This window comes from Arvicola amphibius, chromosome 18, assembly GCF_903992535.2.
Source record: "Arvicola amphibius chromosome 18, mArvAmp1.2, whole genome shotgun sequence".
Taxonomy (NCBI): Eukaryota; Metazoa; Chordata; class Mammalia; order Rodentia; family Cricetidae; genus Arvicola; species Arvicola amphibius.
In genome coordinates, this window is record NC_052064.1 from 32,240,644 (window position 1) to 32,264,912 (window position 24,269).

Below are 24,269 nucleotides of genomic sequence, written 5' to 3' on the forward strand. Positions count from 1 at the left end.
AGGGTGTTCCATCCCTTGGGACTAGAGGTACAGGTGGCTGTGAGCTGCCCGCGTGGGTTCTCCGGGACAGCTGCCAGGGTGCTCTTTCCTGTAGAGCCATTCCTCCAGAGCTACCATCTAATTTTGATAGTTATCACAGAGGAGTACATATATTAAAGAAGTTCGGGGGAATCCAAAGCACAAAAGAATACAAATGTGATAGGAAAATTAATTTGAGCCGTCAATGCTTTCTCAAAAGCTTTTAAAGGGGCCTTTTAAACAAAGAGAGGGCTCTAGCCTCCCCCCACACCACTCTCCCTCTCACTCCCTGTTTCCTGAACGTTCCACACTTAATGACTCCACAGAAACCTGGTGATTGCTTGGCCCACATTCAATGCTCTCTCCTCCACCCCAACGTCTTTCCATTCTTCAAGTTTTCATTCAGAAGCTACCTACTCAGAGACGCTTTCTCTTGCTACGCTCGCTCGCCGAAGCACCAGCCATCCCTTCTCCACCACAATCCCTGACATCACCCTTTCTATTTCCTTTAGGATGGAAAGCTATCTGTAACTGTCCAATTTGAATGTCAGCGCATACAGGAAGGGGACTGACTTTCCCACCGCCGCGTCTTCTGCATTTAGGCCAGAGTTTGGCGTTTATTTCAAATGACAGACGTAATAGATGAAAATCAATGGTGGTTTAGAAGAATACTAGATTCCAATGTATGAGAAGTAAAGATTGGTCATGATGTAGACAAGGCCCAGGGTGAGGAACTGTTGCCATCTGTTGAAGGGAACTGGGACTAGAACTTGGGGTCGTTCTTCACACTTTGTTTAGTCTTGTGACAGATTTTCACTATACTGCGCAGTCCTGCAGTCCCAATCCTGAATGCAGTCTCTGAATGCAGGAACAACAGTGTGTGCCATCAAACCAGGATGGCAATATACATTTTTATTGAAGTCGTAAGCTACAATATATCATAACCTAAGGACTATGCATAACCGATCTTTCCAATTTCCTTAGAAACCTACATTTTAATAAAACTTCTTTTTAAATCTCTTTAACGGTTGGCACAGTGGTTCCTCTGCCTGGTGAACTGAGTTTATCCTTCAGAACCCACATGACAATAACTCCACTAAGTTATCCTCTGATCTGCGTATGACCATTGTGACAGCTCCCGGTAGTAACTGTCCTGGTTTGCTTTAGATTGCTCTCACAAATACTATGTGTGGCGGTTTGGAAGCGAATCAGCCCCTATAGGCTCATGTATTTGATTGGTTCCCAGGCAGTGGAACTGTTTGGGAAGGCTTAGGAGGTGTGGCCTTGACAGAGGAGGTGTGTCACTGCAGGGAGGTGAAGGTTACCAAAGCCCACACTGTTCCCAGCTAGGCCCCCTCTCTGCCTCATGCTTGTGGATCAGATGTGAGCTCTCCAGGACCATACCCGCCTGCCTGCTGCTGTGCTCCCTGTCATGATGGCCATGGACTAACCCTCTGGGACCATGAGCCCATCATGGCATCTCTCCCCAGAAACAGAAGGTTAAGACAATACGACCACTTGGGAAGGAAAGGGTCTATTTCATCTTACAGCTTATAGTCAACCCATCATGGAGGGAGGATCAGACAGGAACTCAAGGCAGGAACTGAAGCAAAGACCATGGAAGACTGCTGCTTGCTGGCTTGCTCCCCATGGCTCGCTCAGCCTGCTTTCTTATAGAACCCAGAACCATCAGCCCAAGGGTGGCATGGTCCACTACCAATCAAGAAACATGGGCACAGGCCAATCTAATAGAAGCAGTTCCTCAACTGAGCTTCCTTCTTCCTGGGTGACTCTAGTTTGCATCGAGTTAACAGAGAAGGACAAACAAACAAACAATAACCAGGATAATAAATAAAAAATTAAATTAAAAAGTATTTGAGACCCCCAGTGCCTTAGCCCTCCTTCTGATGCTATTCCATTCATCCATTTTTAAAACGCACTATGTAGGCCGATAAGGCCTAAATTTCTGATCCTTCTGCCTGCACCTCCTGATATCGAGAGTGCAGGCAGGGCCACTGTTTCTGGAGTGCAGGGGTTGGACTCGGGGCTTGTGCGTGGTACACAGGCACTCTACAAACGGAGAGACAGCCCCACCACCATGTATCCAGTTCCTCTGGCTGTTGTCACCATAGCAATGCGTCCCTTTTTCCTCTGCGGTGATTCTTAAGCTCACGTCTAGGAATCGGTTCAAAATAGTTCTGATTTGAACACACCCTTCTCATCCAGGAGGACTATGGTGAAGACTCAAAACCTACATTCTTAGAGATTTATTTTTTATGGATGTGCATGAGTGTGAGTGCACATGAGTGTAAATGACCTCAGAGGCCAGGTCTCCTGGAGCTGGAGTTACCGGTGGTTGTGAGCTGCCTGCTGTGGGCACGGAACTGAACTCAGGTTCCTCTGCAAGAGTAGTGCACATTTCTGACTGCTCAGCCTTCTCCCCAGCGCTCCAATATCAACACTTTACCAAGTACGGCTTGGATACAGATGAACAAAAAACTATAACACAAACCACGACCTAGGGAGAATTCTATTAATAATACCAGGCCTCTTTGCTCATTGCTGTGGTTTTATAATTACCCAATCAGCAAATAACAAAGATCAGTTATTTTATGCAAAGGAAAGTTTTACATTTAAAAAGGGAATTTGCCATATTCTAAACAATATTAGCAATCACTATCCTGGGAAATAAAGCCCAAATTCCTTAAGATCATATACAATAAGCTCAGCCCATGGTCTGATTTCAAAGTGCATCTCTCTTACACGCTTCTGTGGTTTTTAACTTAGTAGTATACATTAGAATCTCTCCTTTTATTAGTCTTTGATATGCTCTCAATGTGTAACAATGCTCTAAAAGCGTGCTAAATTCTTGGAATTAGCAGTCTCTTGGAGATCATGTAATTATTGTGCAGAGATGGAGCTCATCTTTTGTATGTACCATCTGTTTCTGGATTTTTGTTGTTGTTTGATTTTTTTGAGAGGGTTTTTGTTTTTGTTTTCTGTCTGTGTGTGTAGCCCTGGTTGCCCTGGAACTCCCTTTGTAGACCTGGTTTGCCTCGAACTCAGAGATCCGCCTGCCCCTGCCTTCGAGTGCTGGGATTAAAGGCGTGTGCCACCACCGCCCACGTTTCTGAATAATTCAACTCCACTATTTCTTCATTAAGTAAGGGCAACAGAGGATGAAAATCTTCCCAATAAACCTCTAACGACCTTTATAGAGAACGAATTACAACTTGGTTCTCCCTTGTCATTTATGCCTCCATAAAGTATTAGTTACCACTAAATACTGGAGACTTGATGTAGAATTAGTGCTCCAGGGTCATAATGTAAGGGCTTTGGTAATATCCACATGTAGTGATACACACCAGTATCTCATCCCTTAGGTATATGGGGGGGGGGGGGGGGGGGGGGGGCGTTGCCAAGAGTTTGAAATCGACCTGGACTTCATAGCAAGTTGCCAAGAGTTTGAAATCGACTTGGGCTTCATAGCAAGTACCGGGTCAGCCAGAGTTTACGCAGAAAGGCAAAACAAAACAAAGACGCGTCATAACAAAATAAATAAAAATCATAAAATTAAAGCGTCTCGGGTTTAGCGCCTCTCCTGATAAATGACAAGCCAACCATGGCATTGCCTGCAGCGAACATGCAGTGATAGTCCTTTGCCCTGTTGGGCATGAGCTCCTATTCGCCGTCTTTCACATACGAGACGAAGCTAAATCGCCTAAAGTGTCTAGCGAGGGAGGTCTCGGGATGGAGAGCCCTGAGGGCACCGCGGGTCTCCCATCCTCAGCCACCCCAACCCACCCCTCCACTGGGGCCACTCACGTTCAGCAGTCCTGCGCCCTTGTTCTTGCTCTTGCCCTTGCTCTTGCCCTTCTTCTCCGTGTCCTTCTCTTTGTCCGTGGCCAGTTGCTTGCCTTGTTCGTCGGCATAGTGCACGGAGGAGACGGTGGACCCTCTGCGCTGCCCGGCGGCATCCGGAGGGAGGAGGGCGCTCTTCTGGGGGATGGAGCTCGGCAGCGTGGACCCGCCTGGCACACTGCTCGGGATGGAAGACTTGCGGGCATCAGGCAAGGCGTGGTGCTTCGTGGAGCCAGCGGAGGCCATAGACCAGCGGGAGGGCACCGTGCCTTGGGCGGTGGAAAACCTGCGGGGTGCCTCTTGAGGGTTACTGATGGAAACCCTCCGGTTTCCCGGAGGAGGCAACTCCATTGTTACATTCTCTTCAGGGCCCTATTAGCCACTAACCCAACCGCTGTTTGCTGCGCACGCGCCGCGCCGCGCGCAGCTGCCTTTTTCCCGCGCTTTTCTGGACCACGTGCAGAACGCCCCGGGGCTGCAGGGCCGGAGGTCTCCTGGGTTTGGAGGTGTGGATTTAGCAAGCTGGACCGTCTGCTCTGGTTCCTCATCAGGCAGTTTCTGTTTCCTCCGGAAGTCAGAGCTTGCTGGTGGGCAACCTCCTCCAACTAATGGACTATTTTTCTAAATAGTACTTTAGTCTTAGGAGCCCGCCTCTCTCCACGCCATTTCTTTTAGGTTAATAATATCAGATATCGTTCGAGGCCAGCCTGGTCTACAAGAGCTAGTTCCAGGACAGGCTCTAAAAAAAAAAGCTGCAGAGAAACCCTGTCTCGAAAAACCAAAAAAAAAAAAAAAAAAAAGAAAAAGAAAAAGAAAAAAATAATATCAGATATCACTTTCTGTGCATAATCACCTGTGCGCCAAATGTATATTTCCAGCATCCTACCTGAACACATTTATCTGACCCTTCCACAAACACGGAGCACAGCAGTCGTATGTTTATTTACCTCCAGAGCTCTAGTACGCTCCAAATTCATTTGACGTAGTAACACCACATTCACAAAAAATCTGACCCTTAAAACAATTGTATCCCTGATACAAGAACCCTACACTTTCTTTACTGTTCCTATTCTGGGACATCTCTCTCACAGAAAAGTACAACGATTTACTCTATGGTTTCCCAGCCTGACTCATCAATTCCTTCTGCTGTCTCAGAATTAGAATAATTTAACCATTATACACAAAGCCAACCAAGAGGTTTCCAGAACTTTATTGGCCATTTAACATTTAAAGATATTTTTTAAAGGTGGCTCTCAGGCAAGGTGGATACCACATTGGATGTTTGTTTTTGCTTTGTTTTTCAACACAAGGTTTCTCTGTGTAGCGTTGGCTGTCCAGGAACTTGCTCTGTAGCCCAGGCCAGCCTTGAACTCAGAGATCCACCTGCCTGGAATCGAAGGTGTGTGCCCCCATTAGCCAGCTGCACATTGGGCTTTTAAAAATATAAAACATTTTAAATATTAAATTTTAAATAATAAAAAATTTAAATAAAACATGTTAAATATGTTTAACTATCTCAGAGCCATTATTTATTGCTATAATATTGGAAATGTAGTCTTTTAGGCCAGAGGGAGCTCAAAAGTCACCTTTAGTTAATCTCTACCACTAAAAACTCCATTTCGCACAGTCCCTGCTCACATCCAGCCTCAGCTAGAGCCTTTTCTAGATTCTCGACTCCTATCTCTAAATAGATTAAGGCCCTCCAGATGGCAGACAGTATGTTTGCCCTGGGCTCTCACACACATCCCAAAGGACAATTAGCTGCTGTCTCCCACCTGCTGCTTGGCACAACCCTCAAGGCGGGCTGCCATCAGCAGCTGCCGATCTCCAAAGGCAGAACTCCTTAGGAACAAGAACTCCCGTCCTTGCCTTGCCCTTTCAGGATGCAAGGCACAAAATCCCAAGCCCCTTAATTCCTAAGTGCTGCCCGTGTGGGTCTATGCTGCAAAATGTTTAATCTCCACTCCGGCGAGACATGTCACTGCAGCTCATTCTGACTTCGTAAGGGCTCACGTAATGCAGCATGAAGTATAGCTAGCACCATAGATAATGTAATCTTGGGGTCTTTTGTTTTGTTGCACAATGAGAGATGGTTTTATTTGTACTGTGTCCTACTGGGTGGTGGTGGCACACACCTTTAATCACTCTAAAGTGATTGTAACTACACTCGGGAGACAGAGGCAGGTGGCTGCAAAATGGAGTTAATGTGCAGCTGGCCAATGGGGGCGCACACCTTCCATTCCTGGCAGGCGGATCTCTGAGTTCAAGGCCGGACTGGTCTACAGAGCAAGTTCCTGGACAGCCAAAGCTACACAGCTGGGTCCAAATCAAGGGACCACAGTTCAGATGTGATGAATCTCAGCTCAACTTCCCGGCAGCTGCTGTAGAGCAAAGGCCTACACTCCCGGCTGCTGCCAATCACAAGGACAACTAAGACGGACAGGACAGTCAGCACTGCCTGTAGAGTCACACTGTCCTGCCACTCTGGCCTTACAGACAGGAAGAGACATTTTTAGTGTGGTACTTGTACCAAATACGGACCAGTCCTCAGGGACAAACACCTCAATTATCAGTCTGCCAATCACCTTCTATACAACGTTTGGTCGTGTGCTAACCAGAGAGGTCCGATACTTCCAGAGACATGTCCAAGCCTTTGAGCCACTTTCTCTTCTTAAGGTCTCCCCTATTGACGTACGCTATAGGGGCTCACAGGCAACAGCTGAAGAAAGATTTGAAGTGTGTGAAGTCAGCCTTTTCCATGCGGAATTTCCTAGAAACCTGAAGATACCCGACAGAGTTTGAGAACGAGGATGGTGAACTTTCACCCGTGTTTCTTGTGACTCAGAAGAACCAGGGCCCTGCCACCTTAGCATTCCAGAGGTTGGGAAGCAGGATCGGGAGTTTGAGGTCAGTTTGGGATACACAGTGAGACCCTTTCTCATCAAACAAACAGAAACACAAGGGGGCTAAAGATGAGACCCAGCGGCAGAGCGCCTGCCTCCAGAATGAGACCCTGGGTTTGCTCTCCAGCAGCTGTAAAAAGGTGGGGCAGGATGGGACGGTGTGGGGTGGGGATCACGCTCCACAGAGGTTAGCCCGAAATCACAGGGCTGAGCTGAGTCATGGCTCGGCTTCTCTTTTGCTATGTTTGAATTTATTGCTGCTGCTTTTGGTTTCTGAAAAGGGCTCTCGAGTAGCCCAGGCTGGACTCAGACTTGCTAAGCAGCGGACGGTGGCCCTGGCCTCCTGATTCTCCTGCCTTCACTTCCCGGCCACACAATACTACTCCCAGCCCTTACAGCTGTTCTTCCAAAGCTCCTACAGATCCTGACGTGAAGCCGGACAAGAGAACAACCGGCACAGATTTTAAAAGAGAAAAATAAAACTTTTAAAAAGCTTTTCAAACAAAAAGATATCTGTTTTATTAGCCATAAAGTAAAATATCTTTCAATTCAAATTATAATTATTACATGATACGCAGATTCAGAAAACACAGATTTTATACTGTAGTGTGTTCAATAAGGAAACATGAAAAATACAAAATGAAGGTGTTCTCCCTTCTACCTTATTCTCTACATTTACATTGGAATGTGATGTATATTCTGTAACACTGAAGTTATGGCTTTTCTAAATTTGGTGCTTTTTATTATGATTATGAATATTGCAAATCTGAGAGAACAGGAATCAAACACTTCCCCCTGCTTTTTTAGCCCATTATCTCCTGTATCACTAAGGTGGCAGACAATACTATAGAAATTAATGCTGGGTATAAAGACCAGATACAATTTAAACATTTTTCATAATCTTCACAAGTCTTCCAGCATCATATAACAAAAGCTCAATTGCACGCGTGTGCGCGTGCACACACACACACGCACACACGCGCACACGCACGCACGCGCACACACACGCACACGCGCACACACACGCACACACGCACATACACGCACACACGCACACACACACGCACACACGCACACGCACACACGCACACACACACGCACATGCACACACACGCACACACACACGCACACACACGCACACACGCACGCACACACACACGCACACACGTGCACACACGCACACACACACGCACATGCACACCACGCACACACACACACTTATAAAAACAAGAACGAGGAAGAGCGGTCTGTGCTGCAGAGGCGGTGTTGGCACTATGAAGACGCCTGGATTCCCCTATCAGGGTTCTCTTCCACGTCAGAGAAGAACATCAGCTCTGGAGAAGAAAATGAACATACCACACTTTAAACATTTTCCCAGCTCTTCAAAAAAGAGTCTTGCAGCTTAATAAATACTGATTTGTGCATGGTGATACAAAGTCCCCCAGTACAAGTATGAATTCTTCAGGGAGGTTTCTCTTATCTAAATGCTAAGCTGGCAGCAAGTGGACACGTTTTATATTTTTACAAGTTCAAGTTTTACATTCAATATAAACATCTTAAAAATAAAATATAATGTAGAAAACGAAACACATCTTACCAAGAAAATTAAGTCACCTAGGCAGCCTAGGATCACTGAAGATGATCTAAGTCTATCGGGTAATTTAAAACGCAGGGGAGTAGGATTCAGAGCTAACGTTGGGTGTCTACTAAAATACCTCAAATATGCAATCCCATTTCATCTCCAAAACACTCAATAAGCTGGGTATTCCCGTGTTTTATTTTGCTTTTTAAGTTTACCATCCTTAAAAGACAGCAGTCTCTAAAATTCTTGCTGTGCATCATGCACACGGCAACTGAGACAGAACCTGCACGAGCCAGCCAGATCGGCACCAGTCTCAGCAACACTGGGGCGCATTTTCATGACTGAACTAGTGAATAGTGTCTCACACAGAAACATATCATTAAAATGTCAAGAAATAGAGAAAAATTAAACCTTGAGAATACAAAAATAAAAGTCCTTTGACATAAAGCATTAGATACAAAAATCCTTCAAATGAACAAAAAACATACCTCGTGAGAAAAAAAAACCAGCAATATACATCGAGTGCAATGTCACTGTGTATGAATACGTGTGTAGTGTACACATGTTCACGAGTGTGCGCATTTGTGGTGCACACACATGCAGAAGCTGGCAGTGGATGTCAGCGTCTTCCTCTGCTGCTCTCCACATTCATCAGTTTGGTTAGACGGCGGAAATGATGTAACTACGGTGCTCACGTACGAACGGATGAAAATGGGGAGGCCCTGCCAAGCAGCCCAGCGTCCGGAAAAGCCCCAAGTGTTCCTGGAGCTTTTGCTGACCATCAGCTGTCTGCTAAGGGGGGCTCCCCTTTGGGTGTTCTGAGGAGTCACGGGTCTAGAGATCAGTGACTTCACTGGGCACTGGGCACACTGGGGGTAAAATAAGAACGAAACGAGACTCTGTGCCAACGAGACTCGCTTCTGCGTGACAGAGGCGACACCAAGGAGCGTGACGTCATCAAGTGAAGAAGGCTGAGCGCGGTGACTCCAGAGCCTTAGCGGGACCCGAGCGAGCACGCCGAGAAGGCACATGGGCGGGCCGCATGCGCAGAAGGCCGAGGACCCTCGCCAAGTGTTCCCAGGCTCCAGCTCTCTAGGTCCTCCTCCCTGTTTCCGCCATCATCCTGAGACCCTGTCATTTTCATTGTCCTTCTAAACATTTTATTTTAAATGTCTCCGTTATTAAAGCATTATTGGAAGACTTATAAGATGAGGAGAGAAATCTCAGAATACTTCTATCTTTGTATTTTAATACCTTCACTAAGATCCACGGCTGGTCTGCGGGACAAAAAGAGCCAGGATAACCCAACCAGGAGGGCCACCACCAGGTTCACGATGATCCACGGCACAAGAATCTGCTCCTCGGTTTCTGCTGCCCTGGGGAGGAGAGAGGCTCATTAGAAATGCCTTCCTTTTTGCTCGCACCTCCAAATGTAACGATTTTATGAACTTCTAAAAAGCAGCCCTCTCCTAGAGAGATCCCAAGTACGAAATAAAGCCTGAGTCTCCTAAAACAAACAGCTAGAGTAGAGGCCTCAGCGCATGTCTGAAGAGTCTAAAGAGCTCTCTGTAGATTAGCAGAGACGAAAAGTTCAATTCCCCTCAAGAGTGCTGACTGTTTCCCCTACAACACCATGGCAATCTTCCTCACTTGACGGTCCTCTCCTCCTCTCTTAGCCCACCCACCCACGCTCTCAGAACAGACTGGGACTCCAGCACCCCACCCCCGCAGCTGGTAACACCTGTGTGAGTTCTTACCCGAGGCTCCCATTAACAGGCGGCGTGTACAGGTGGATCCTGTCGCTGGTCATCTGCTGACTCAGAGACAGTGTCAGAGCAGCAAAGTACACTGGGAAGAAAAACAAGGGCCAAACCACAGCTGTTCTACTTCCTGTTGACACGGGTGTGGTATGGGCTCTTTAAGGTCGGAGTAACCCACACGTGGGTGACAGACTGCACAGAACAAGTTCCCTTCGACAGGAAGCTTTCTCTCACTGGGCACGGGTGTGGCACAGTGTGACAGGTGAGCACTGCTTTATCACTAGAACTGGCAAGAAGGAACCCAGAAGATCTCCTAAGAATTCAAATGACTTGCTCCAGCTGCTCAGACTAACTGTAACAAAATTCTTGTAACCTAGAACAAATGTGTCACAGATTGCCAGAAATACAGAAATAGTGCTTATTACGCAAAGGCCATGCCAACTGTGTCTGTCCGACGCCAAGAGAAAAAACAGGAGCCAGATAACTAGTGAAGGCCAACACAGCTAACTTTGTTGTTTTTTATATTTATTTATTTATTATGTATACAATATTCTGTCTGCATGTATGCTGCAGGCCAGAAGAGGGCACCAGACCCCATTACAGATGGTTGTGAGCCACCATGTGGTTGCTGGGAATTGAACTCAGGACCTTTGGAAGAGATGGCAATGCTTTTAACCTCTGAGCCATCTCTCCAGCCCCTAACTTTGTTTTTTGTTTTTTGTTGTTTTTTTGGGTTTTTTTTTTTTTTTTTTTTTTTTTTTTTTTTTTTTTTTTTTTTTTTTTTTTTTTTTTTTTGGTGCAGGGAATGAACCCAAGGACCTCACACATAAATTCAACTTAAAAAAAACACTTGGAAGCCAGGTGTGGCGGTGCAGGCTCGCAAATCACAGCACTCCAGGGAGAGCAAAGAGGACGAGAGGCTCACGGCAATCCTCGACCACACAGGGAATCCAAGGCCAGCCTGAGCTACATGAGAGAGCCTGCCTCAAAAAAAAGAAAAGTTCTATCAAGGTTACTCCTATGTTTTAAATTACAATTTCCCTGACTTATAAGTAATGGTTCATACAAAGAAATAATATTAAATGTCTGTAAAATACTTTTCTTGATTCAGAACGACAGTAAGACTCCTCAATTATGACAGTTATCAAGGCAAACTATTACTTACAGAAAGAAGCTAAAGCTGTCGGCTCCAGGGCCAGAAAGTTCCGGATGGCTACTGAGGTTTTCGCAAAGTCGGTCCTGAATAAAAGGAGGACGCTTGTCACTGTGCACGGTGACTTCCTCCTTCACTACCTTTCCCTTCCCCAGTCGGCTGGCACCAGGCCCACGGTCGCCTGCCAGTCTCCAAGTGGAAAGGCTGTCCACCCTTACTTACAAAGGCCACATCAAATATCTAATATTAAGACTATTCAGTATCAAGACATCATGAAAAAGCAAACTAATTCTCATCTTCAAAAATCATGAACTTCCTTCTCTTTCGGTAGATCAAGCTTCCGACACGAGCTAGCGTCAGCTGGGAAGAGGGCACCTCACTGAGAAGATGCCGCCATAGGACTGGCCCGTAGGCAAGCCGATAGGGTTACGTTATTGATTAAGAATTGATGTGGGAGGGCCTAGCTTACTGTGAGCCATCCCTGCGGTGTGTAGTTCTGGGTTGTAGAAAAAAAGCAGACTGAGCAAGCCATGGAGTGTAAACCAGTAAGCAACCTTCCTCCATGATCTCGGCTCCAGTTCATGACTCCATGTCCCTGCCCTGTGAGTTCCTGCTGTGGGTTCCCCTGGAGGGCACTGAGCCATCTCTCCAGCCCTGCTGATGGTTTAAAAAAAAAGAAAAAAAGGGGGGGGGTCAACTTGTGTTCCCCAATGTAAGCGGTGAGTGCCTAACCCTGGTACTCCTACGGCTGACGTCACCTGCAGACACACAGGCACAGCCGGTGACACGTTCTGCTCACCACCTCCTCCTGAAGACAGGCTAGAAGGATCCACCGTCGCAGCCTTACCTGTCAAACGCTGACACAGTGCTCAGAGCCAGGAGCAGGTAGAGGAGGCTCTGGAACGGGTAAGCCAGGGGCTTGTACTGCTGCAGGAGGTTGGAGAGGCCAGACAGCTGGTCCCCGGCGAGAACATAGATCACCACAACGTTCCACACGGCACAGCCAGCCAGGAAGCCGTGAGAAAACAGACCAATCATCCTGCACGGGAAAAGGTTTAATTATATACCGATCCCTAAAATAAAAAGTTAGCAAACTTTTTTAAATCTCCTCATATAAAATAAGATTCAACATACTATGAAAAGAACAAGTGGACTGTCTATAAAAATAAATCTATAAATCTATTATTTACCATTGTAAATTGTCAATTTTATTTAAAGTACAGAACAGCCAAGACCTTTCTCTTTTGTTTTAAACGATGAAATCCAATTCACATAAGCTTAACGAACGTCAACGAAAAGTGTCACCTGAAAGCTCGGTGCACCGAGAGCGCCACATCCCGAGTGGTCCCGGATGGCTTCACGTCCATCGACACGTCTATGTTTTCTGTGGTCTTGATCAGCTCCGAACGATCTGCCGCGTGAAACCTCCCTGGAGGGCAGAGCAGAAAAGACACGATCGCCAGCGGCTAGGAAGAAGGAGCCTCGACCCGGTGTGACAGGGCGAGCCCACCATCCGGGCACTGGGGGGACTGGCAGCAGGCTCACGAGTGCCAGGTCATGGGGCTGCATGAGACTCTGTCTCAGGAACAACCACGGGCTGCAGAGACGGCTCCACAATTCAGCCTTAGATTTACCCTCCTTTTAGTTTTCTTACGCTTGTGTGCTTGTTTGGTACATATGAGTGACATGCGTGTGAGGTCAGAGGACAGCTCTGGGGTGTCAGTTCTGCCCTCGAGGGACCACGCTTAGGACATCAGGCTGACTTGAGGCAGCACCCTTACCTCAACAGCCATCTTCCAGATTCCTTTTTCATTTTTTTTTTTGCTTTTATTTTATTTCAATTATTTATATGTGTTTGTGCATGACTCTGTGTGTGGGTGTGTGGATGCGTGTGCAAATCCCTGTGGAAGCCAGATAGCCAGATCCCTCTGGAACTGGAGTTGCAGCTGGGGTCCGAACAAAGGCCCCCAGGAAGAACGTCTAGTCTGGTGAGCACCAGCCCAAAGATAGATCCTGCTTGTTTATTTATTTATTTATTTTAAATATTTATTTATTTATTATGTATAGAGTGTTCTGCCTGCATGCATGCCTGCAGGCCAGAAGAGGGCACCAGACCCCATTACAGATGGTTGTGAGCCACCATGTGGTTGCTGGGAATTGAACTCAGGACCTTTGGAAGAGGAGGCAGTGCTCTTAACCACTGAGCCATCTCTCCAGCCTGGGAAAATAGTTTAATAACACTTTTGTGTGTCAATTTTTGTTCATATTTTTAAATATTTCCTTCATTCAGGTCATCAGAACTATACTTACCAGGTTAAAGAAATCCTTCTACGATATTTAGAGCAACTGTATTCTAAAATGAGAAAGTACTTACGGCTTTTTTCCACAAATACTTTGCCGACAGGCTGGCTGACGCCCGTGGGTGCCGTCAACCAAGAGTGCTGCTCTGGCATACGCTGCTCATCCGTAATTATGTCTTTGTCTTCCACTCCTAGCTCATTAGCATACTGCAGTTCTGCTGGCTGGGTTTTCCTGAAATCAGGGCAAATCTTTGAAAAAATAGATCATCCCCGAAGAAAGACCCACATTAAAAATTACCATAAATATAATGAAAAGAGTCCTAACTCGTGAGCATGAAAATACACTGTTTACCCAAACAAGATCTGTTATGGACGCAAACTGCCCGTATTTCTGCGGACCTCGGTTTGCTCACCGAGAAAACGGTCACTGGCTGGACGTGACTGCTCCTGACCTAAAGTTATAAAATTCTAAATGTAACTGAGAATTGTTTGTAGAGTCGTTTTTAAGTACAAACATCAATGTTTTATAACTTCCAGGGTCTTATTTTAAAGTATGCTCTTGTATTCTATGAGACTTAACTTCCTTTATTAAAACACAATAGTTATGCTTAATGCAAATAGTTCAAACTCTATTAACATGAAGAACAAAGCAGCTCATCTTCAATGACTAATCTTTATCTTGTTTTTTGCAACTTACATGGAAATACTTTTTGTTTTGAGCTTTTTTAGGCTCTTCCCATACTCTGCTCTTCTGTTAGTGTTCTATTCCTTTCAAGCCCCTCGTCGATTGGTTTAACTTGTGTCTCTGTAACACGACTTATCGGACACACACAAACACAGTGTAAACACCAGCACCACCTCCTCGAGAGAGCCACAAGGGCGAGGAAACCATTACTTTGCCTTCCTCCGCGGTTTCGGGAGAACGGCCTCCGCAGGCGACTCCGCCTCAATGCCATTTTCATTCCGCAGTAAAGGTGGACTGGACGGCTTCTCACTGAAGGAAGTCTCCAGCTCTGAAAACGAACACAAAGACAGACAACACTCGGTCTCCGGACCCTCGAAAGACCGTCAGTGGTACCAATTCTTTCTACTGCCAGCGCTAGTGTTTGAGTCAGGGTCTCATGATGTAGGCCAGGTCAATCCTGAACTGTCTGCTAAAGGCATGGCCCAACATATGCAGCTAGGATTAGATTTCTTAATGTTTTCCCCATATTTATTGATATTAAATCTTGAAATTATAGTATAGAGGTGTAAAATGTTTTGAATGAAAAACTTAGCCAGGTGTGGTGGTCATACTTTTAATTTCAGCACTCACAGGACACATGCAGGACAATCTGTGAATTTGAAGTCAGCTTGGATTACATGTAAACTCCAGGCTGGATAGGGTTACAAAGTGAGACCCTGTCTCAAACAAAACACTAATCCCCATGTTTGGGGTGCGCCCAGGTTTGGCGACGTGCTCCCAGGACTCACAGCACTCAGAAGTCATACGCTCACTGCTGTAGTTAATACAGGCAGAGAGCAGAAGCAAAATCAGAAAAAGAAAAAGAAAACGGAGCAGGCTCAGGTGAACCAGGTCAGTGCTCACAGTCCTCCATCAGTGGAGCCAAATAAGGTGGCCGTTATCCCAGCAACAAGTCACGACACCACGGGAGATGCAGTTTCTGCAGGGAAGCTCATCAGAGTCCCAATACCTAGGGGTTTACTGACAGCTAGTCACACAAACTTTTACCAAAATCCCGAATCACAGCCTAGGCTAGAAAAGACAATACTGACTAAAGAGCACATGATGGTCTCTCTGGGTAAAACACAGCAGGAACGAGAGCTTTAAAATCCTAAAATGTCAGTGCTGTGGATGTAACTCAGCGGGCAGTACGTTCGCCCAGCACGCACAAGGCCCTGGGGTCGGTCTCCAGCATAAAAACCCAAGTATAGTGACCGTCATCCCAGTAGCTGGGAGGCGGTGAGAAAGGAGGACCAGAAGCTCACGTCCATCCTCGGCAAGACATCAAGAGGAGCCTGGGGTACACAGCCTGCCTGGGAAGAGAAGAAAAATACTGAAACGCTGGACCCGCAAGGTGAGCGCATTTTACAGTGGCAGTAATAGGCTCCCCACAGGCCCAAACTTCCTTGGGTTTGATTTTTCTTGGTGGCTTTTCAGTTTGGACCTTTTACTGGTTAGATTTTTCTTTTATTTTGTGTTTTGTCTTTTTGAGACAGGGTCTCACTACTTTAGCCCACACTGACCTGAACTCATGTTCCTTCTGCCTCAGCCTCAGAAGTGGTGAGACTCCAGGCAGGTGCCACCACACCCAGCTGGGTCCAGAATTCTCTGAAAATGGCCAAGCCATTTTTATATAGATAATCTCCACAAACTAGAAAGTACGATCATCTCACTTGCCAAATTTGTTTCCTAACCAAAGGATTAAAGCCTTGTTTTCACCAAACTACATTTAATGCTGGTGATGATTAAGTAAGTTGAGCCAAAAATTTAGGATAAAAATTAAATGAGAAATACACGCAGAAAACCCATGAGGAAACCTAGGCCAAAGTCCTGCCTCAAGGTCAGGCTCAACTGAGAGCCACCTGGGTTTTCCTCCCGCCCCCTTCTGGTCTTCAGTGCCCGGGCGTAAGGCACCCACTTCAAGGCTTCCCAAGACTGTGCTGTGTCCTTCCTATTTTTAATGCCCACTGCTCTGCTCCAGACGCTATTCAATCAGCGCCTACAGTCCTCTAACCAGCCAGGGAAAGCACTTCTATTAAGTCCTCCCCAGGGGCTAACCTGTGTCTGCAGGGCTAGCCTCAGGTTTACTCCACGTCTATTAACTTCTCCCCAGGGGCTAACCTGTGTCTGCAGGGCTAGCCTCAGGTTTACTCCACTTCATTAAGTCAGTCCACTGCCTCTTCTAATAAAGGAATGCGCACTCTTAGATGAGAAACAGGAAAACCTTGTTTCTTTTTTTTTAATCTAATCACTGATAGCACTGCCAACTTTCCCCGTTTTCACTGCGCATGTGTGGGCTTAGACCTATGTTCTGGGTTGAATTATGCTCCAGAAACACACATGTAACTTTTGTAAATAGAGTATTTGCATATTTAGACAAGTTAAGATGAGGTCATGCTGGGTGAGGATGGACCCTAAATCCGACGACTAGTGTCTTGCATGAAGACATGACACAGGACAGGGATTGGCATGATGCTTCCACCGTCAACAGATGCTGAAGATCACCAACAATCACAGGGAAGTAGTCGGAGCTTTCTCTGGGCCACCAGCACATAAGTAACAACATGGAGACTGATTATTAATTATGAAAGCTTGGCCTTCAGCTTAGACTTGTTCCCAACTAGTTCTTATAGCTTAAATTAATCTGTTTATATTAATCTACGTTCTGCCATGTGGCTCGGTTACCTCTCCTCAGTACTGTATGTACAACTTCTTCAGTGTCTTGTTGGCATCTCTGTCTCTCTCTCTCTCTCCCCAGAAATCCTGCATATCCTCTCCTGCCTAGCGATTGGCCATTCAGCTCTTTGTCAAGCCAATCAGAAGGCGCCTTGGCAAAGACACATCTTCACCGTGTACAGACTATCCCATAGCACTGGATGCTCCCAGGGGCAAGGAAGGCACCGTTCCCAGAGCCCCTGGAAGTAGTGCAGCCTCACAGGTGTCTTTATTTTGAGCTTCTATCCTTTAGAACTATGAAAAAATAAATGTTGGCTGTTTGAAGTCTCCCAGTTTATGGTAACTTGTTATAGCAACCACAGGAAATTAGTAAAGTATATTTTTGTGACAGTCAGACTCCCCCTCTCAATACTTACTGTTTTATCTTTTTTGTTGACTCAATAATACTTTGTAGATAGTTTCCCAGGATACTAGTTCACTTGAACAATCCTCCTAACCTGTACTTGCTTCACACTTATTTAGATAAACTGTGATTATTTAATCAGGACCACAGTGTTCTAGTGGTTACCCATTTATACTATATAGCTAATATCCTTTGATTATATCAATTATTACAGCTGATTCTACTTAGACATCTCAATAGACTGAGGCAATTTATGCTTCTACTAGTGTATTACCTGTTCCCATTAACACTAGATTCATTTTATCTTCATATTGTGCTCTTTTTTGAGACAAGATCTTGCTTTGTAGCTTAGGTTAGCCTGGAACTCATTATGTAGCTGGCCTATGCCTTGCAATCCTCCTGCCTCACTCAGCCTTGTGAGTGCTGGGATTACAGGTACGTATGTATGATGCACAGCTCAACACTAGATTTTCTAATTTAAAAAGCAAATAGCATTGCCATCTTGATATGCATGCACACACATGTACACACACATGTACACACACATATACACGCACACACACAGAGTATTTTTGTTTACACGGGGAGCACTGCCTGAGTTAGACATACTCAATAAATGGTGGCTGCTGTGTTGTGGAATATCTGTGCGCTGAGTGAAGATGGGCAGCTGTCACTGGTGTCATAAAAGGCTGACTGGCCAACAGCCAGGCAGGAGACACAGGTGGGACTTTGGGCAGCCGAGAGGAAGGGGAGACGCCATCAGGAGGTAGAATGAGTTGGATACACAGAACGGGAGCGAGTTTAAAGTCTTGTGGTAGGATGTAGATTAATAAAATTGTGGGTTAATTTAAATTAGAAGAGCTAGGGGACAAGCCTAAGCTAAAGGGCAAGCTTTCATAATTAATAAGTCTACGTGTAATGATCTGCAGACTGGCGATCCCAACGGCCCTATGCTGTTTCTTAATTAGATTACTGTTAGTCCAGAATTTGTCCTACTAATCTGAAACGTCCACTTCACTTACTAAGTTCTTGCATGCACTGAGATCTGAGCTTTCTCTTTTATGCCTGAATTGTTTACTTCTTCTCTCATATACTCCATGACCAAAGAGGCCTGAAAAGAATCCTGAAGTCACCAGAGCCGAAGTGGCGGTTATTTTAACTAAGGGAGCAAGAACCCATCTACGGGAACCCGAATACGGGAACAAAGCTCTAAACCACAACTCTGCCACAGTCTAACCTTGGTTTCCTCACGTACCAGGAGGCGGCCTGATCTTCTTCTGTCTCCGCGGAACAGGAGCCTCTGGGTGTCCCTTGAGCTCCGCAGCTGTTGGTTCACTGCTCTCTGATCGCCTATGAGCCACGGGCTCAGCAAGGCCTTCCGAAGAAGCAGGAGCTACAGGAGAAAACCGGTCATCTTGAGCAGAGACCACCGAGTTAGAAAGAAGATGGGCAAGGACACCTGCAGTGTTTTCTGTGTTTTTCCGAGCTGTGCCCTGACGACTTCATGACCCCCTCTCTGTGATGGGAAAGAAATAATGTGGGATTCGGAAAACTGAGGACGAGAGGGCCAAGAGGAAGACCCGCAGAATGAAGAGGAGGAGGAGGAACTGACTCAGAACACTCAAAGCTTTTAAAAGTTGCAAACAATTGAAAACTAACAGAACAGACAATGCTCCTGCCCCCCGCCCCCCCGCCCTAAGAATTCTACCGCCTCTACTGCTCCTGCCTTCACTAGTACGTCAGCGCGTGGTGAAGTCTTCAGGAATTATTAACTGGAGGTAGCAGGTCAATTAGCAGTTGCAACTTTTCCCCTAATGAAACCTTTTAGCAGAATTTCAACATAATTTGGGAAATTTGAATCACCCTTGACCACCTTCTCTTGTCTATTGCCATTCCATAGAAAATAAAAATATACTGAGAACAGGGTGAGTGTTCTTAGCCTCACTTGCATTTAGAGGAAGACCAAGTGTGTGGCTTAAGATGCAGGGGAGTGGAGGATCATTTGCACAGCACGTGGAGGCCTGGGCTCTCCTAGTACTGGGAGAAAGTGGCTGAGAAACACAAGTGGAAGATAAGCCACTTTTCGATTCCTGAAGTCATGAATATTAAAGACTGGCATTGCCCCACGTTGCTAGGGATTTAGAGAAGGTATCACACCCCTGGATTCATGATGGCAGCAGTAAGAGAAGCTTCCCTGAAGACACGCTAGCAGAACCCAAGCATCAGCAGTACACATCCTTCCACCGCTGGTAGTCAGCTTTAGAAACACCACACACACACACACACACACACACACACACACACACACACACACACACACAGGCTTTTAGGCTTCTGAGCAGGGTTAAGGAAAGGGTGAAGTTTAGGAGTCAACTAACGGTGACGTTGAGATTCCAAGCCCACTGGGAAAATAACGAGTAGCGAGAACTGACGACCAAAGGTAATGAATTCTAACTGTGTCGAGTCTCGGTTACTCACAGACCATCCACGGTCACCAGTGAGGCGGCTGAGGTGGAAGGGGTCATGGCCCTGCTGTTATTAAAGCCTGGAAACACTGATGATTTGACCTGCCTTCGGGGTCTTGCTCTAACACAGAATAGGAAAGTTAAAAATTCCCAAGTCTCCAAATCCATTATTGTGTTCAAAAGTCTGGAACCAAACAGAGCTTAAAAACACTTATGTTACCTAGGGACTAAAGACCTGACGGGCACAGCAATACTGTAAATATCAGACAGGGGCGGCACAATAGTTTATCCTATGAAGATGCCTGGCTGCCCTTGCTTGCCTCTCTGTCCTCAACACATCAGTCTGGTACCCGAGAACCTGGGCTCTGTCATCTGTGATGCCGATCGTGCTTAGTTCCTGGGGAAACGTGCGGTCTCCCACAACACAGGACATCTTACCTAATGTGCTTTTCGTTCTGGGTTTCTTCTTCTTAGGATGGCTAGGCGGTACATCATCTATAGAAACAGAAAGAATCACGGCGAGAATGGCAGAAAACCAGCTGGAATGGAACTTCTGATCAGGAAGACATTCCCCTCTCTTCTCTGGGACCAGCCAGCATTTACACACTGGGGGAAAGGTTAAGAAATTGACAGGGCCACCTGCCACCACACACAGCATGGGACAAATAACACATTGTCCCCCAGTGCTGTCTACAACTGTGAATTAGAAAGTGGGCTCAAGAGACGTCCACCTGGTCCCATACAGACCTGGTCCCATACAGTCTCCAGCCCCTTGTGCTGAGGTACGGTCGAGACTGGTTCTGGCCAGGAGGCTGAACAGAAGTGATTTGTGTCTGCCTGCAGCTCTGAAGGGGACTGACCTTGTTGACCTCAGAGGGTAAGCAGGGTGAAACCTGTTCAGTACTAGGACGAAAGTGATGTGGGTCACCTGGGAGCCCAAACACCGAAAAGGCGGCTCCATGGCAGGGAAACAAGCTTCAGAGTGGGACCACAGGACCACGTGACAAAAGTGGCCTAGATCTCAGCACATCGTTACCAAGGCAATCGCTGTGGGCTGTTGCACAGTGACTCTGCAATTAACCTAGCAGGGTTTTTTATTTTTTAAAAAGAACATTTATTCTGTGTACGCACATGTGCATGTGTGTGTGTGTAGACACGCACACCACAGCTTGTATGTAGCGGTCAAAGGACAACCTGCAGGAGTCACTGCTTTCCTTCCGCCATGCAGGTTCGGGGGACCCAACGCAGGTTCTCGGGCTGGGAAGCAGTGCCTTCACCCACTAAGCCATGTTGCTGGTCCCACTCTGTATTATTTCTAACAACCTTGAGAAGATACTAAGTGAATAACCTTGCCTACCCTGACTAAAGGAAAAAGGAAACGTACAGTCTGATGCAGCTCTCAGCAAGTGAAGGGGTACACTCTGGAGGGCTGCAGAGAACAATATAAAACTGTATGTCTTAGATAATTTTAAAATGGCAGTCACGGGAGTTTGTAATAACAAATGGTTACTGTTGTTTAATAGACTACAGATTCTGATTCAATTCTAAATAGAACAAACTAAGGAATCAAATTATTATTGTTTTATTATTATTATTATTATTATTATTATTATTTTGAGGCACGGTTTGGCTGTTACCCAGGCTGCCTTCGACGTCTCCTGGCTCTGCCTGTAAGTGGCTGGCACTCTCTGTGTACGCCACCGTCCCCAGATTCAACCCCGCTGAGACAGGATCTCATTCTGCAGCTCATTCAGGCCTCCAGCTCAGAGTCTCCCTGACTGAACTAGGACTGGCATGGGCCACACACTCATCCCCATGCTTGTCTTAGAACACCAAGACTTAGGGTTTTTTAACACCAATAGTAAACGAACTCACCTTGAATCACACTTCACGTGGCCCCAGCCAAACGGAATCAGCAGGACAAAAGAAAGAAAGAAACTTAATTATTATCAGACTGAAAACTGACTTACGTCATTACAACCTTAAAAATACGACTAGCTTTCACATACTGTCAGTTAGTTTATAAACTAGTTTATTATCTGTAAGAAGCATTCTGTTTAACAGCACTGCTAAAAAAAAAAAACCTTTTGAAAACACAAATACATATTCCCTGCTATCCATTAATTAAAGGGACTAAGCAGATTAAGGACTCTTTGCTGGGTATAATCAGCTTCAGCCCTGATGGAACTGTTCCCGAAAATACAAGGGCATCAGGAGAGTTCTCATAAACAGGTCACCAGAACACTCAAAACAGGCCCATTATTCTATCATACTGGATTAAGGATTTCTATTATTTATATCAATTATTTCTCAAGATTCAAATTTAAAGTTTGCCTCCAAACTTTTAGGAAAAATTTTCCTAAAAATTCCAGGAAAGTTTTTTCCCCCCTGTAGCACTGTAGTTTTTAAAATTAATTTTGTTACTTATTTTTACATCTTTAAAGTTCAATAATGAAATGACTGTAAATTGTTTTTACCTTGGCACAGGTGGCAGGGCTCGTGGAGGATGCTATAGGAGTAAGGAAAAGGCAAAAAAAAAAAAAAACTCATAAGTGGATCAGTTATTCTCTTCAAATCTTTTGAAAATGTTTTATCAGTGAAACTTGGGAGGTGATGTGTGTGTGTGCATTTAGATATGATGAATAACTATAAGGAATAAAAAGTGCTACTTTACTTAGGGAAAGTCTCTCTGAGGTTATTTGAGCTGAGCCCTGCATGATAAAGGGGCCAACATGACAGGCAACAGGGAGCAAACGTTAAGGCTTCCAGGTAACCCTGGGCTCAGAAGGCTCCGGGTAAAGATCACCAAGGCTGGAGCATAGTAACCAAGGACAGCAACGCAGACGCTGGATTAATTACGGCTTTGCAAACCAAGGGAAGGAGTATAGGTTTGCTTTTATTAAATAGGAAGCCAACTGAGGTCTTATGCTTTTTAAAGAGTTATCTTAAAGAGAAATAGAAAACATATTTTAAGACAGAAAATATTGGGGTTCAGGTATAATTTACGCTGCTCTGAGTAAGAAAAAAATATCACATTTGCAAGTTCAGGGAGCATTAGTTAAGAGCCTTCTGAAACCTTTCAAAATAGAAAACCAAGCACAGGAGAGACGCCTCGGCTGTTAAGAGCACCTGTAGCTCCTGCAGAAGTTCAGTTCGGTTCCCAGCACCCACGAAGCAGCTCGCAGCCATCAGTAATCCCAGTTCCAGGCAAACGGACAGCCTCTTTCTGGCTTCTTTGACAACCAGGCACACCGGTGGTGCACACAGACAGATGTGGGCAAAACATCATAAATAAATAAATAAATAAATAAATAAATAAATAAATGAATGTAAATAAGTGAATAAGTAAATAACTAAATAAATAGTTCCTTAACAGAACTGAATAAATAAATCTTTAACAGAACTGAAAACTAACAAGCCTAGCAGTCAGTTTAATATCTCAAGCATCTCATGCTGCTTGCAGAGGGCACTGATTCCCAAGGCTTAAATACTGGATGCTCTTGTTTGTCCAACTTAGCAATCCATTGTGGCCGTCATCCAAACAGATTCATGAAAACCATACAAGACCAGGGCACTGAAGGAGGCCCTAATGCCACCGAGCGGGACCCAGCCCACCTAGTGGTCCACGTCTCACAAGTCCCGCAGAAACGACCCATCTCGCCCATCCCGAAACCGCAACCCGACGGCCCTCCCAACCAGGATGGCTCCACAGAAGACGAGAGTCCGGCCGCTCTGCAGTACCTGAGCCTCGCTCACCACCTGCTTCTTCCCCATCGCGTCTCCAGGGGCCGCGGCGGAGCAGCGGGAGCCGCTCCCGCCCGCGCTCCCGCCCCGCCCACCCAGGCGCAGGCGCCGAGCGTCATCGGGTTGCGCCTCCCGCCGGAGCGTCCCCTCCCCTCCGCGTCATCAGGCTGCGCCTGCCGCGGGAGGTTTTTGGCGCTGCCGGATCCGAACCCGCTCTGTCCCTTTCAAACTGAGCTGGAACGGGGAAGCCTCGGATTCCGACGCGCGCGGGCGTCGTCGTGGCAACGCGGAGACGCTGGGCCTGGTTGCAGCCTGCTGGGGAGCTGTCAGAGGGGAGATGCCTAGAGCTGGGGTACCGTACCGGGCAGGCTGTGATTGTCCAAGCCCAGGTTCCCTGCCGGCCCAGAGTGTAATTCATAGGTGCAGCTCTGACCGTTTATTCCATGGGAACAGCCGTCAAAACGGGTTCTTAGCAACCACAACCTGTAGCCAAATCCCGTCCTACCTTCCTGTCATGCGAAAACGACTTAATTTTCCCCGCATTTGCCTTAGGTACGGTGTTCACTTTAAGAAGAGGACGAGCTTTTTGAATCCTTTGGTTGTCATTTTTAAAAGTGGCGTGCAAGAGAAAGACGCCAGGCGACAGAGTTTACTTGGAGGGGTTTTTATTAAGGGAAAGG

The 24,269-nt window shown here is 46.1% G+C and overlaps 2 protein-coding genes across 3 annotated transcripts in view; both read right to left on the minus strand.

The window, feature by feature from the left end:
- Positions 1 to 4,230, minus strand: part of C2cd6 (C2 calcium dependent domain containing 6) — a 39,891-nt gene extending 35,661 nt beyond the window's left edge. Inside the window, exon 1 of the mRNA XM_038315558.1 lies at positions 3,844 to 4,230. Within this exon, the coding sequence (XP_038171486.1) occupies positions 3,844 to 4,230 (387 nt within the window). The remainder of the gene's footprint in view (positions 1 to 3,843) is intronic.
- A 3,728-nt stretch (positions 4,231 to 7,958) lies between these two features.
- On the minus strand, positions 7,959 to 23,683 carry Tmem237 (transmembrane protein 237). 2 transcript variants are annotated; one of them, XM_038315624.1, is made up of 13 exons: positions 23,587 to 23,683; positions 22,323 to 22,354; positions 21,721 to 21,731; positions 20,284 to 20,340; positions 18,636 to 18,773; positions 14,473 to 14,590; positions 13,652 to 13,809; positions 12,583 to 12,706; positions 12,125 to 12,316; positions 11,290 to 11,363; positions 10,122 to 10,212; positions 9,619 to 9,740; positions 7,959 to 8,116 (listed from the first exon to the last, which is right to left on the minus strand). In XM_038315624.1, the coding sequence occupies exons 1-13, from the start codon at positions 23,617 to 23,619 to the stop codon at positions 8,055 to 8,057; spliced, it is 1,212 nt and encodes a 403-aa protein (XP_038171552.1). In that variant the 5' UTR covers positions 23,620 to 23,683; the 3' UTR covers positions 7,959 to 8,054. The 2 variants fall into 2 exon arrangements, with proteins under 2 accessions (XP_038171552.1, XP_038171553.1); XM_038315625.1 differs by having other exon boundaries at positions 7,979 to 8,116; positions 9,619 to 9,735.
- Between the last annotated feature and the right edge of the window lie 586 nt (positions 23,684 to 24,269).